The sequence below is a fragment of the Corythoichthys intestinalis genome, chromosome 3 (genome assembly GCF_030265065.1).
Source record: "Corythoichthys intestinalis isolate RoL2023-P3 chromosome 3, ASM3026506v1, whole genome shotgun sequence".
Lineage (NCBI taxonomy): Eukaryota > Metazoa > Chordata > Actinopteri > Syngnathiformes > Syngnathidae > Corythoichthys > Corythoichthys intestinalis.
Window position 1 is genome coordinate 53,992,292 of NC_080397.1, and position 12,593 is coordinate 54,004,884.

The 12,593-nt window shown below is 36.3% G+C and overlaps 1 protein-coding gene across 1 annotated transcript in view; it reads right to left on the reverse strand.

Annotated features, from left to right (window-relative positions):
- The window catches only part of lnpep (leucyl/cystinyl aminopeptidase), a 52,205-nt gene extending 40,544 nt beyond the window's left edge, over window positions 1–11,661 (reverse strand). Inside the window, exons 1-5 of the mRNA XM_057831495.1 lie at window positions 11,315–11,661; window positions 3,736–3,830; window positions 663–865; window positions 451–562; window positions 34–273 (exon numbers count right to left, since the gene is read on the reverse strand). Coding sequence (XP_057687478.1) covers window positions 34–273; window positions 451–562; window positions 663–865; window positions 3,736–3,830; window positions 11,315–11,342 — 678 coding nt within the window. The 5' untranslated portion in view covers window positions 11,343–11,661. The remainder of the gene's footprint in view (window positions 1–33; window positions 274–450; window positions 563–662; window positions 866–3,735; window positions 3,831–11,314) is intronic.
- Window positions 11,662–12,593: the final 932 nt, after the last annotated feature.

Here is a 12,593-nt window from a genome sequence, read left to right on the forward strand (position 1 = left end):
CATTTGGTTGGATAAATTCAAAACAAATCTCACCTTGAATGTAGCTTTGGTAATGTTGAGATTAGCACTGTGCAGGACAATCCGCTTGGTGTTGTGAAGTACAATCATGTTGATAACAGTGTAGCCACTAAACTCCATGGTGCTGAAGTCAGGACTCAATGTGAGGTCATAGCTGAGAGGACGTACACTACGGGGGAGCTGATATTGTGCCCAAGGGAAAAGTTCACCATCAGTGCTGTTTGACGTATTGTTTTGTTGTTCAGGGCATCCCCTCTGCAAAAAGGAAGATTTTTTTGGAGATATGGTTGATACCAAGAGTCCAGCCATCCGTTTTCATGACTTTTTGGTGCTTTTTGGTCAACCAGCCAATCGCCCAGCCAATGAGAATGACATATGAAAACTGAGGAATCTAACATTTAGGAATACTCATATTCAGTGCATTTTACTTACCTTTGTAAAGTTGCAACCGGGCAAAAAGTACAAAACCATAGTCGTGGAGGCCACTATGGCTAGAAATAGCACACAAACAACCATGGTGCGAGCTGAGGGTGCTGAACATGATCTGGGAAACAGGAGAAGTAGCAAAAGTCTCTATAATATATCTAAGTAGTCAGAAATCAGCAGTGTTATTAAAAAGCTATTGAGTAGCAAAATCCTCCTACCTAGGTGGAGTTTGTCTGATGTAGGGAGAGGGGTTTGATCTCTGGTTGGCACTGCGGTTCATGAAGGACATGCCCAGAAGTCTGGCTGAAGATTCACAGTCCTCTTCATCATCATCTGCATCATTCTCTCCTAGCCCTCGGACCAATAGCCGAGAGCTGCGAGGCTCGTACACGGCTTCATCTGGGTCAAGAGCCGGAAAGGTCTGAAAGCACAGTGCAAAGATGAGCAGCTATTGACTCAATGAAGACAAAATTAAGGAGGCATGAGCTATCTCTTGAAGTCTTCTGTAAGAACTACTGTAAATTTAAAAATGAGAACTTAAACTGAACTTTAATTGGCACAGTAATAATTGTATTAATTCAGCTATAAGTTTGAATGTAATTCCAACAGGTTGAAGTTTTTTTTAAGACAAATACTCAAGCTTTGTATTATTTTTAAATATGTTTCTATTATTACCAATTATATTTCAGATGTACTGTATTTTATTTCTTCATTTTTTAAGGTAGTATCATTGGCTAGTTACATTGGACTGATTTAGATGTGCAGATGTACTTGACCCTTTATTGGGCAAGTGACTATTATTGGTATATTAATTAAAAAATAATAATAATGACGTAAAGCTGGCGTCCACATATGAGGACATCATATTTTGGCTCTTTTAGGCCACAATTAGGCATGTGCCGGTGTGATATTCTGACGGTATGATAACCTTAAGCCAAAATATCACGGTTTCACGGTATTGTAACACTCGATTTCTCAACACAGACAGTTGCCAGAGAGAAAAAACTCCATGTTTTACTACTGCTAGACACACTAAACATGCTGGAGTTAACTCTCATAGCTGTTAGGAAACCTTCATGACAGTGTTTACTAACCTTTAATTTTGTATAAATGTGAAATCATGCCTCCTCGGCAGCCACCCTCCGCAAACATGTTTTCCTTCTCCTCTAAGTCGCGGCTGTTTGTAACTTTTCTGTAGCCGAAGTATTCCCATACCAGCGATTTTGTTTTTCTTTGATGGGGGAAAAAAAATCAGGAGTTTCACCTCCTCTATCGTGTGGCACAGCTGACTCACTGAAACTGAGCAATAACCGGTGGGGGAGGGTTTAGCCTTGCAGCTACAAGCACGGGATTTCTCCCTGCATTTTAAGGGTAAAATATAGCTAATACCTTAGGGAAGGTATGACGGAAAATGTTTGCGGTTTTGAAACCTTGATGTTTTCATACCACGGTATACATTGAAACGTTGATCAGCACATGTCTAGCCTCAATCTTAACATTTTGTATACAAGTGTGGCATACATGACCCAAAGCGTAATGTCCACATATGTGGAGAGAGTTCACAATCATATTATTTTTTTTATTTATTAATCATTATTTTTATATATTACAGTAATCGATAATGAATTTAAAAAAGAATTAAATGAATAAAAACTAGGGCTATCAAACAATTAACATTTTTAATCGAGTTGATCACAGCTTAAAAATTAATTAATCGTAATTAATTGCAATCCAAACCATCTCTAAAATATGCCATATTTTTCTGTAAATTATCGTTGGAATGGAAAGATAAGACACAAGACGGATATATACAGTACATTCAACATACTGTACATAAGTACTGTGTTTGTTTATTATAACAATAAATCCAAAAGATAGAATTAACATTATTAACATTCTTTCTGTTAAAGGGATCCGCGGATAGAAAGACTTGTAGTTCTTAAAAGATAAATGTGAGTACAAGTTATGTTTATTTTATAAAAAAAAAAAAAAAAAAAAACTCTCTTAATGTTTTCGTTTTAATAAAATTTGTTAAATTTTCAATTAAAAAAAACCTAATAGCTCGCCATTGTTGACGTCGCCAAACGGGACGTCACATGGCTGCCGTTCTTCCACAGTGTCTTTAACTACGTAAGGTAGTGATTAAAATACACCACAAGGTGCCAATGGAGAGTTTTAAATTAATTAGAGATCTAGCCAACGAGTGCGTTTTGCCCCTCGACTGACACCGTAGTTTCCGGGTTCATTGTACCTTACGTTCATTTGAGTGTTGACTTCACAACGTACGAGACCACTGATAGTTTGTATATTGTGACTAAATATTGCCATCTAGTGTATTTGTTGAGCTAAACAGTTTGACCAAAGTCTGAGTAAGTTTTATGTGTATTTTGCATAGCTATTTTGATTGGGAATGCCAGTTCTCTTTGCAATAAGCGCTTTTCTTTTTGTGAACATTATTTTTTTTGAGAGATAGGAATATTATTTTTGTTGTGCTTTCACTAAATGATACTGTAGCGACTTAACTGTTCCGCCCAAATGCATGATGGGAAGTTGGGCAACCATGACTGTCAGTGGTGGCTGCAAATAGTATATGTTCTGCGTTGTGTTCAATGCAGTGTATTAAGAAAAAGATCATCTCCTGTCATTCTTCCCTCTGTCGCTCGCCACAATAGTTATGTTTGTTGTGAAAGAGTTGCAAAGCTTATGCCAACAAACGGCGCGGTCCAATGAACGCCTGTGTCCACTCGCATTTTGCTGCCTCCTAGCTCTCAATGTGCAAAAAAAAAAAAATAATAATAATAATAATTATTATAATCTGTTTGATGCAATGCATGAGCGGGTCATTCCCCGCATGCGTTAATTGCGTCAAATATTTTAACGTGATTAATTAAAAAATTAATTACCACCCGTTAACGTGATAAATTTGACAGCACTAATAAAAACATAAATAGACTTTGGTTATGGCCCCCAATAACACTCTAATTTTGCTTGGATTTTTTTTTTCATTGTATTTAACTCATTGTCTGCCATTGACAACGATAGACATTAAATGCATTTAAAGTTGGAAGACTGGGTGTGAATGCTCATCTTCCAGTGCCTTTGACGGAGCTAGACGCCCAATCCATTTTGACTAAGAGAGGCTGATAGCAAATGATTGCTTGCAGCTCTCCTAGTCAAAATGGTTTGGGAGTCTAGCACCATCACTGGCAGCTAAATTAGTGCACCATAACGCGTTAAAGTGGCTAAATTTTGATTAATGCCATATAGTAGGTTAAAATGCGAGGAATGTACTGGATATGCTGTTGAGTCTCTGGCCAGGTCCACAATGTCAGGCTCTTCTTCAAACATGCTGTTCTCAATCATGTTTCTTGGTAGGCTGGCTCGCTCTGCAGCAGATGGAAACAAGGAAGTAACATGATTTACAATAGGAAATGAAAGCTGTTGTGAAATATGAGTGTCTGAAAATGGTTTTGCCTTTTGCCGCATTAACTTTGGTTGGCCTGCCTAAGGATCACATTCTTGTTTTATTGTTGTTTGCCCTTCTTTTATTCCCTTGTGGAAAACGTTGTTACACAAACAACTCTTACCTTACCTGTCAAGTTGTCACTGCCTATCTAACTGCAGTCAGGGAACGAATGCTTAGGAATTGCCTTCAAACTTTTCATAAGAACTTGTTGGCTGAAAACTACAGTATTTTCTGTACTGTATCTGTACCTTTCTCTGCATCCGCACCAAAATTTCTCCATTTTTTTGTGGGGAGCCAGTCATGGCAGAATTGTCTTTGTTTCTTTTAGATTGACACAGATCGCATGTGTTTTGTGAAGCCATCTGATTTCATAAAGCACAACCTCAGCTTCCTATGATCGAACATCTTGCAGTACAATTTCCTGTTACTTTGCATGTGTTCATAACTGTACATAGTGTATGTGCCGCTGATATAGTGACTTGGACGTTTTTTCTCCAAAACAGTTCTACGGGCATCATACTAATCATACTAAGAATGCAATGGGAATGTATTATCTGCTCATGTCACATGCTACCAAAGATACAAACGCATGCATTCTTACAAACCTGCATTGCATTGTGACAGTGGCACAAAACGTGCCTTGTCTTGTCAATACATCAAATTCTTTGGAAGGGTTTTTTCCCTCACTACTCATTTTCTGAACAAAAGCGGTCATGTTTAGTTTCCTAATTCAATATTAGTCAATGTAGTAACACATGCACCCAATCCATTTGATAACCTAAATCGAATAATGATGTCTGGCCAGTAACGAATGTGACTATGTGACATATGTGACATCAAACTAAGTAGGGATGCAGCTATCGATTATTTTAGTAGACGATTAATCGATAAACTAGTTAGTTCGAATAATCGAGTAATCGGATAACGAACATGAAAAATTAAAATACCTGAGCTGAGCCTCAAATGGTATAAAAATATAAATGACGATCAATGTACAACAAAAGAACAATTGGCTAACTTATATAGCAAAAGTCCGTTAGCTTAAATGCTATAAAATGCTAATGTTTTTCTTTTTTTCTTCTTTACAATGCTCTTAACAAATCGTTCAGACACACATTCCCACAAAAAAACTAAATTCCGAATGCATTAAAAAAAACATTAGCTCAAACAACAACTTAGCTTATGTTGGTCTTAACAGGGAGCAGCTGGATTCAGCCATGTGAAAGGAGGCAGACCAGAGGGCAGTTAGTTTATCTAGCCAAATCAATAAAACTAAATGCAAACACTTTCAAAATGAACCATTACAACCCAGCTTTAATTAAACGAATAAACGAAGCAGCAAAATTTAATTCGAATCTTTTTTTCCTAATCGAATACTCAACTTAATCGATTAATCGTTGCAGCACTAAAACTAAGGTTTAATATGTAACTGGAGCGCTTTAATGCACATTTTGACACATAAGCATCGGTATTGTCTTCATACTCTCATCCTAAAACAGATAAGGGGCGTGTAATGTGTAATCCCAATAAAGAAGAAGCAAATTTAAAAAAAGCAGTCATTGGAAATGGTATGGGTAACTACAGGTAGTCCCGAGGTTACGTTCCGCTCCTACGCTGGCGACGTAACCCAAATTTCCACGTAAGTCGGAATCAACACGTTAACTACCCCTAAATCTCAAAATAACTATCCAAAAAGTCCAAAAGTATTGTATTTTGTTTAATGATGGAGGATATACTGCGCTCTGGTGGCAGTGTTGGGTCTGGCTGGACTGTCGCCTTGTATGACTGAGAAGCAGACTCAGACATCTGACATGGATAAAGGATTGCTGCGCTCTGGTTTGGCTCACATAAAGCTGTAAGTTGTTTCAGCTAATATTTGTCTGTGTATGCATTTGTAATTAAATTTACAGCTACAATTTGTGGTTACGTGTGAGTAATTTGCAATGAGAATTGTAAATACCTTAGCATTCGTAGCGTTTAAGCTAGCTAGCGTTTGTTAGGAAAATAAGCGTAATTTAATCTACTAAATTTACATATTGACAGACTAGATGGACATTTGAACATCAATTGCTTTGTGTCAAGTGTTTTATAGTTAAAATGTGTGTCATTTTGAACAAAAGTGTACATATGTGTGTTACAGCTTTACAAATTGTCAAAAGTAAAGGAAGTAAAAAACCTCAAAAAGCGCAATTGCCTTGTTTGCTGTCTGTAAAGCTGAACAACTTCACGTTTAGTGAGGACAGAACATGTCAATGTAATAAAGTAAAATAAGGTACTGTTTATGTGACTTAAAAAAAATGACTGGAGACAAAATGGCGGACGAAACTCTGGCGTGGTAAAGTCAAAATCGAGTAAGTCCGGTACGTCAGAACCTGGTGACTCCCTGTACATCTCTCAAGTACCACAAAAAAATTGGTGTTTAAATGCATTTACAAATTGAGAGCAGGCAAAGGATTAATACTTCTTCCTTTAACTTTTTTGTGGACACACAGACCTTAACTGATGTTATAAGGGTAGTTTTAGAGAATGATAAAGTATAGATTGCAAGTAAAATCATAACCACATTTTAAGCATTACGATGAGTTAAAGCTGTTTTTGTGGTTTTTATCTGTTTTTTTTTGGGGGGGGGGGGGGGGGGTTGTAGGTTAACTTCCCTTTACACATAGGTGTCAAGTAAAGAGATTCAAGTTACTGGAGATGAATGTGTCATTACACATTGATTTGTTATTACATTAAGTAAACAATAGTTTTACATCTTTTAAAGCATTTTGGAGTCAAACTTTCACTTCACCACCTGTTTTCAGCACTTTGTTGCATTCCATTCGGCCAAAAGAAGTGGTAAGGTATTGTTTTTAAGTTGACCATTATTGTGCAACATTTAGAGTACAGGCTAAAAGCTTGGACCCACCTTCTTATTCGTGCGGTTTCTTGATTTTCATGACAATTTACATTGCAAATTCTCACTGGAGGTAGTAAAACTATGAAGTGTGGAATTTTGTACTTAGCAAAAAAGGTGAAATAACTAAAAACATGTATATTATTCTAATACAGTGGTTCTTAACCTTGCCAAAGATATTGAACCCCATGAGTGTCACATGTGTAGTCACCGAACCTTTAGGAATTTATTTATATTTTTTTAATTGTTTTCAAGTTTAAAACTGATATAGCTTAGCTAGCAACCTATGATCTACCTAAATTCCTGTTCAAATATTTCTAAATTTATGACAAATAATTTTTCCTTTTGCTGTTGATTTTTCACGTTGGACAATGAAATTAAAACTCAGTTCATTTCACACTGTTCCTTTTTTTGTTTTCATGTACTGTACTGCTGCAACGATTAATCGATTAACTCGAGTATTCGATGAGAAAAAAATATTCGAATTAAATTTTGTTGCTTAGAGTATTCGTTTAATTAAAGTGGCGTTGTACTGGTTTATTTTGAAAGTGTCTGCATTTTGTTTGATTAGGGGGGATACACTGCCCTCTGGTCTGGCTCTTTTCACATGGCTGAATCCAACTGCTCCCTGTTAAGACCAACATAAGCTTTTGTTTGAGCTAATGTTTTTTATTCATTCATTTTTAATGTGTTCATAATTTAATTTATAAGTATATTTAGCCGTTTTTTGTGGGAATATGTGTCTAAACCATTTGTTTAGAGCATTGTAAAGAAAAAAACTGTAGCATGTTATAGCATCTAAGCTAGCTGACTTTTTCTGTGTAAGTTAGCAAATTGTTCTTATGTTGTACATAGATCCTCACTTTTTTTTTTTTTTTTTTTTTTACAAAATACCGTTTGAGTCTCAGCTCAGGTATTTTAATTTTTCATGTACCATATCCGATTACTCTATTATTTGAACTAACCGTCCATCGATTAATCGACTACTAAAATATTCGATAGCTGCAGCCCTAATGTACTGTAATCATTCCCTTTTTATTGTCCCATCTTTACATCACATACTATTTTCATGGTGTAAAATCATGCAATTTTTAAAAATTATCTGTGCGGTCTACGCTACCTGTAGGTCTGTTATACTTCTTACATACCAAGTGCCAACCTTCCACTGAGCAAACCAGTTTCTACTCCCATTAACTAAAGAGGGCTAGCAGTTGAAAAAAATTGAATAAAGCCTGTAAATTGGGGTCAAAACAGTCCAAAACCTAGTCTAAAATGACACTTTGCCTTTAGTTAGAGTATGAGTATTGTTAACCTTCGCCGAACCCCTTAGACTTACTCACCGAACCCTTCGAGTTCGATCGAACCCAGGTTAAGATCAACTGTTCTAGTATCTTCAAAGTAGCCACTCTTTGTTCTGATTACTTTTTTTGCGCACTCTTGCCATTCTCTTGATGAGGTTCAAGAAGGAGTCACCTAAAATGGTTTTGACTTCGCCGGCATGGCTTTTTTTAGGGAAAAGAAGATCAATAGGGTTGGGAGTTGGGACCTTCATTTGCGTAGCATTGAATGAGGTGTGCCCAAACTTTTGTCCTGTACTGTATATAAAGCAGGGCTGCAGCTATCGATTATGTTAGTAGTCGATTAATCTATGAACTACTTAGTTCGAATAATCGAGTAATCAGATAAGGAACATAAATTAAAATACCTGAGCTGAGCCTCAAACGATATAAAATAAATAAATAAATAAATAAATAAATACATAAGGATCTATGTACAACAAAAGAACAATTGACTAATTTACATAGCAAAAGTCCGCTAGCTTAAATGCTATAAAATGCTACTAAAATGCCATTTTGTTTTGTTTGTATTACCATGCTCTTAATAAATTGTTTAAACACGTATGCCCACAAAAAATGGCTAAATATACCTATAAACTAAATTACAAATGCATTTAAAAAAAAACATTAGCTCACACAAAAACTTATGCTTAGCTTATGTTGGTCTTAACAGGGAGCAGCTGGATTAAGCCATGTGAAACGAGGCACACTCGAGGGCAGTGTATCCACCCAAATCAATACAACTAAATGCAAAGACTTTCAAAACAAACCATTACAACGCCATTTTAATTAAACGAATACTCGAAGCAGCAAAATTTAATTCGAATAGTGCTGCAACGATTAATCGACTAACTCGAGTATTCGATTAGAAAAAAATACTCGAATTAAATTTTGTTGCTTCGAGTATTTGTTTCATTACAGTGGCGTTTTATAGATTTATTTTGAAAGTGTTTACATTTAGTTTTATTGATTAGGGTGGATACACTGCCCTCTGGTCTGCCTCATTTCACATGGCTGAATCCAACTGCTCCCTGTTCAGACCAACGTAATCAAAGTTTTCTTTTGGGCAAATCTTTTTTAATGCATCCGTAATTAAGTTTATAGGTGCTGTATATTTAACAGTTTTTTGTGGGAATCTGAGTCTGAACTATTTGTTAAGAGCATTTAAAAAAAAAAGTTAGCATTTTATAGCATTTAAGTTAGCAGATTTTTGCTATGTAAGTTAGCCAATTGTTCTTTTGTTGTACATAGATCCTCATATATTTATTTTTTATACTGTTTGAGGCTCATCCCAGGTATTTTAATTCTTAGTGTTCCCGATCCGATTACTCGATTAATCGAACTAAATAGTTCATCGATTAATCGACTACTAAAATAATCAATAGCTGCAGCCCTAAATTCGAATATTTTTTTATAATCGAATACTCGAATTAATCGATTAATTGTTGTAGCACTAATTATTAGTGCTACAACACCCCTATAAATTGGTTGGCCACCCCACTTGCCAGAATATCGTTAGATTGTTGTAGCATCAGTTATGCATTTCATCACAAATGAATGCATTTATTTTGTTTTGTTAAATGTAGGGCTGTCAAATTTATCGCATTAACGGGCGGTAATTATTTTTTTTAAATTAATCACGTGAAAATATTAAGCGCAATTAACGCATTAGCAGTTCGACTCATTCACGAATTGCACGAATGGCAATATTTAGTCACAATATACAAAATCACATTCATCCTTTAAGAATTACAAGTCTTTCTATCCATGGATCCCTTTCACAGAAAGAATGTTAATAATGTTAATGCCATCTTGTGGATTTATTGTTATAATAAACAAATACAGTACTTATGTACAGTATATTGAATGTATATATCCGTCGTATCTTTCCACTCCAACAATAATTTACAGAAAAATATGGCATATTTTATAGATGGTTTGAATTGCGATTAATTACGATTAATTAATTTTTAAGCTGTGATTAACTCGATTAAAGATGTTAATCGTTTGACAGCCCTAGTTAAATGTACACCTTATGCCTAATATATACTGTACATGACACAATAAAACAGAATTATTGTTTAGATTTTATTGTGTAGATGGTGCGCAGTGCCTCTGCTCGGGTGAATACTCTCCAGGCCCTTCTAAGGGTGCTAATGTTTAATTTTATTCATCGTTTGAAATGTTCTGAAAATGTGATTGTCTGGGGACTGACAAACATTTTGCATACTTCTACTCGCTGCTTGTCACTGTTCTGGAAGCACTGGAATAGGTGCCTTTTAAAACTGGGCCAATAGATGGCCTAATTTTTGTATCACTGTAGTTTACCTTCTTTTATTGTTATGTTGTTTTTTAGTTTTGTATGGTTCGTTCCCTTGTGTTGTGTGGCTTGGACCTTGAGTCTGTAAATCTATCTATCTATCTATCTGTTGTGGAACTCAAAATGCTGACTGGACAGTTACGATTATGCACATTAAATCATTAGTAACTTTAAATATTACACAATACACAAAAGTATATCAGTAGCCGTGTCCTTAAGTCTTTCTGATAGTTTTCCCCTACCTTTTTGCTGCAATAATATAATGAAAACCTGAAATTATAGCTTTTAGTTTTGGCCACCCCAAGATTTTAAGAGGCCCCATCTGGCCACCCCTATGAAAAAATTCTGGAGGCGCCACTGCACTAATATAAAGTGACTCACAAAAGGTAATTCGGGTTATTTCCCAAAATAACAACAAAGAAGAGCATTGTGATCCAATGATACCATAAAGCATCAAACGACGCTCATCTTCTGACATCTAACTTACAAAATGTTTATGTCAATAACTTCCTAGTGGAATTAGGCCAACAGCAGAGGTTATCGATGAGCTGTCTGCTGCTGGTAGGCAAAGCAGAGATGAGCACGACTTATCTGTTCAACACGCCATGAGCTAATATCAAACCCTGGTTGACTGGTGGTTTCCGACTGCGTCTGGGTTGCTTCGAAATCACTCAACTCGTTAAGTTTCAGCAGTTTCGTTTGAAAAAACAAAAAGTCTAATTTACCCTTCAACATGTGTCCGCGGGTCAATGTCACTCATGAATAGTTACTATTAGCGAGCTTGCTTGCAATGTTAGCATGCTGTCATGTTACTGTAAATTACACGTACAGTAGATAGACGTCGTGCTTACCTGTACTGTTATAGTCAAAAGGATCCATTGCAGGGTATTGACTGGATGGCCTTTTGTCTCCGGACCAGACTATTTGGACGCGTTTAAATAAGGCGTATAGTTTGAATTGCCGGGCACGCTAAAACTGCTTACTTGCCTGCAGCCCGTCTTCACAACACCAGCTACGTAGTGGCTAACTAGCCAACTCTCATAACTGTAGCTGACTGACTACAATTTATTAGTTTATTTTTTCAACGCAGTCTTGTTCCGAAAAGAGAAAGGGGAAAAAATTACACAGGAATATGTCGAAAACGATATTTGTATAAATGTACGATGGCAAATGATGTTTGGCTTCCTCGCAGAATAGTTGTTGACAAATGACCAGGCTCTCGCATCCTATTGGCTGTCAACTGTGTAAGGCGGGGCTAGGATAATGACGCATGTCTACCCGTAGAACGAGAAAGACAACTTTTTAACTATGAAGTGCAATTTTGCTGTTGCAAAATTACCTGTGAAACTGTCAAAATGTAATCAGCAAGTTCTATTAGATTAGAAATTGTGTCACGTGCATAACCTTTCACCGCATAAAGAAATCATTTGAAACAATACAAAGATTACTGTTCAGTGCAAATTGCAAAACACTTTACAATGAAGGTTGGATTGAAAGGGGTATACAGTGATCCCTCGTTTTTCGCGGTTAATGGGGACCAGAACCCGCCGCATAAGTGAAAATCCGCGAAGTACCCCCCCACCCCAATTTTTATTATTTTTTATAATTCAATGTACATACCGTAATTTGCGGACTATAAGCCGCTACTTTTTTCCTTCATTTTGAATCCTGCGACTTATAGTCCAGTGCAGCTTATTTCTGGATTTATTTGGGTTAATAGGTAACATTTTATTTGACAGCGTCGTCATAATATTTTTGTGACATGACACTATCATTGGCATTACTGAATGCTTGTGACTGATGTCATTAGGTGTCATCGGGCAAATTATGTTACTAACTCCGTTTATGTCCAGCTTGGATCTCTTACTTCCATTCAAAAGTGAGCTAATTTGCCATTTAACACTAACTGACATCTGTTATAAGCATTAATCAATGCTCATGACAGTGTCATGTCATAGTTATGATTATCTAATGACAGTCTTATTGCGCCACTGTCAAATAAAGTGTTATCAAATACCATAACTAGCAATTAATGAAACAACTGGAACAGTAACTGAAGAAATAATTAGCACAGAACATGAATTTCGATTGTTATTTACATATGTAGTGCTGCAATACATGCTAGGAGGC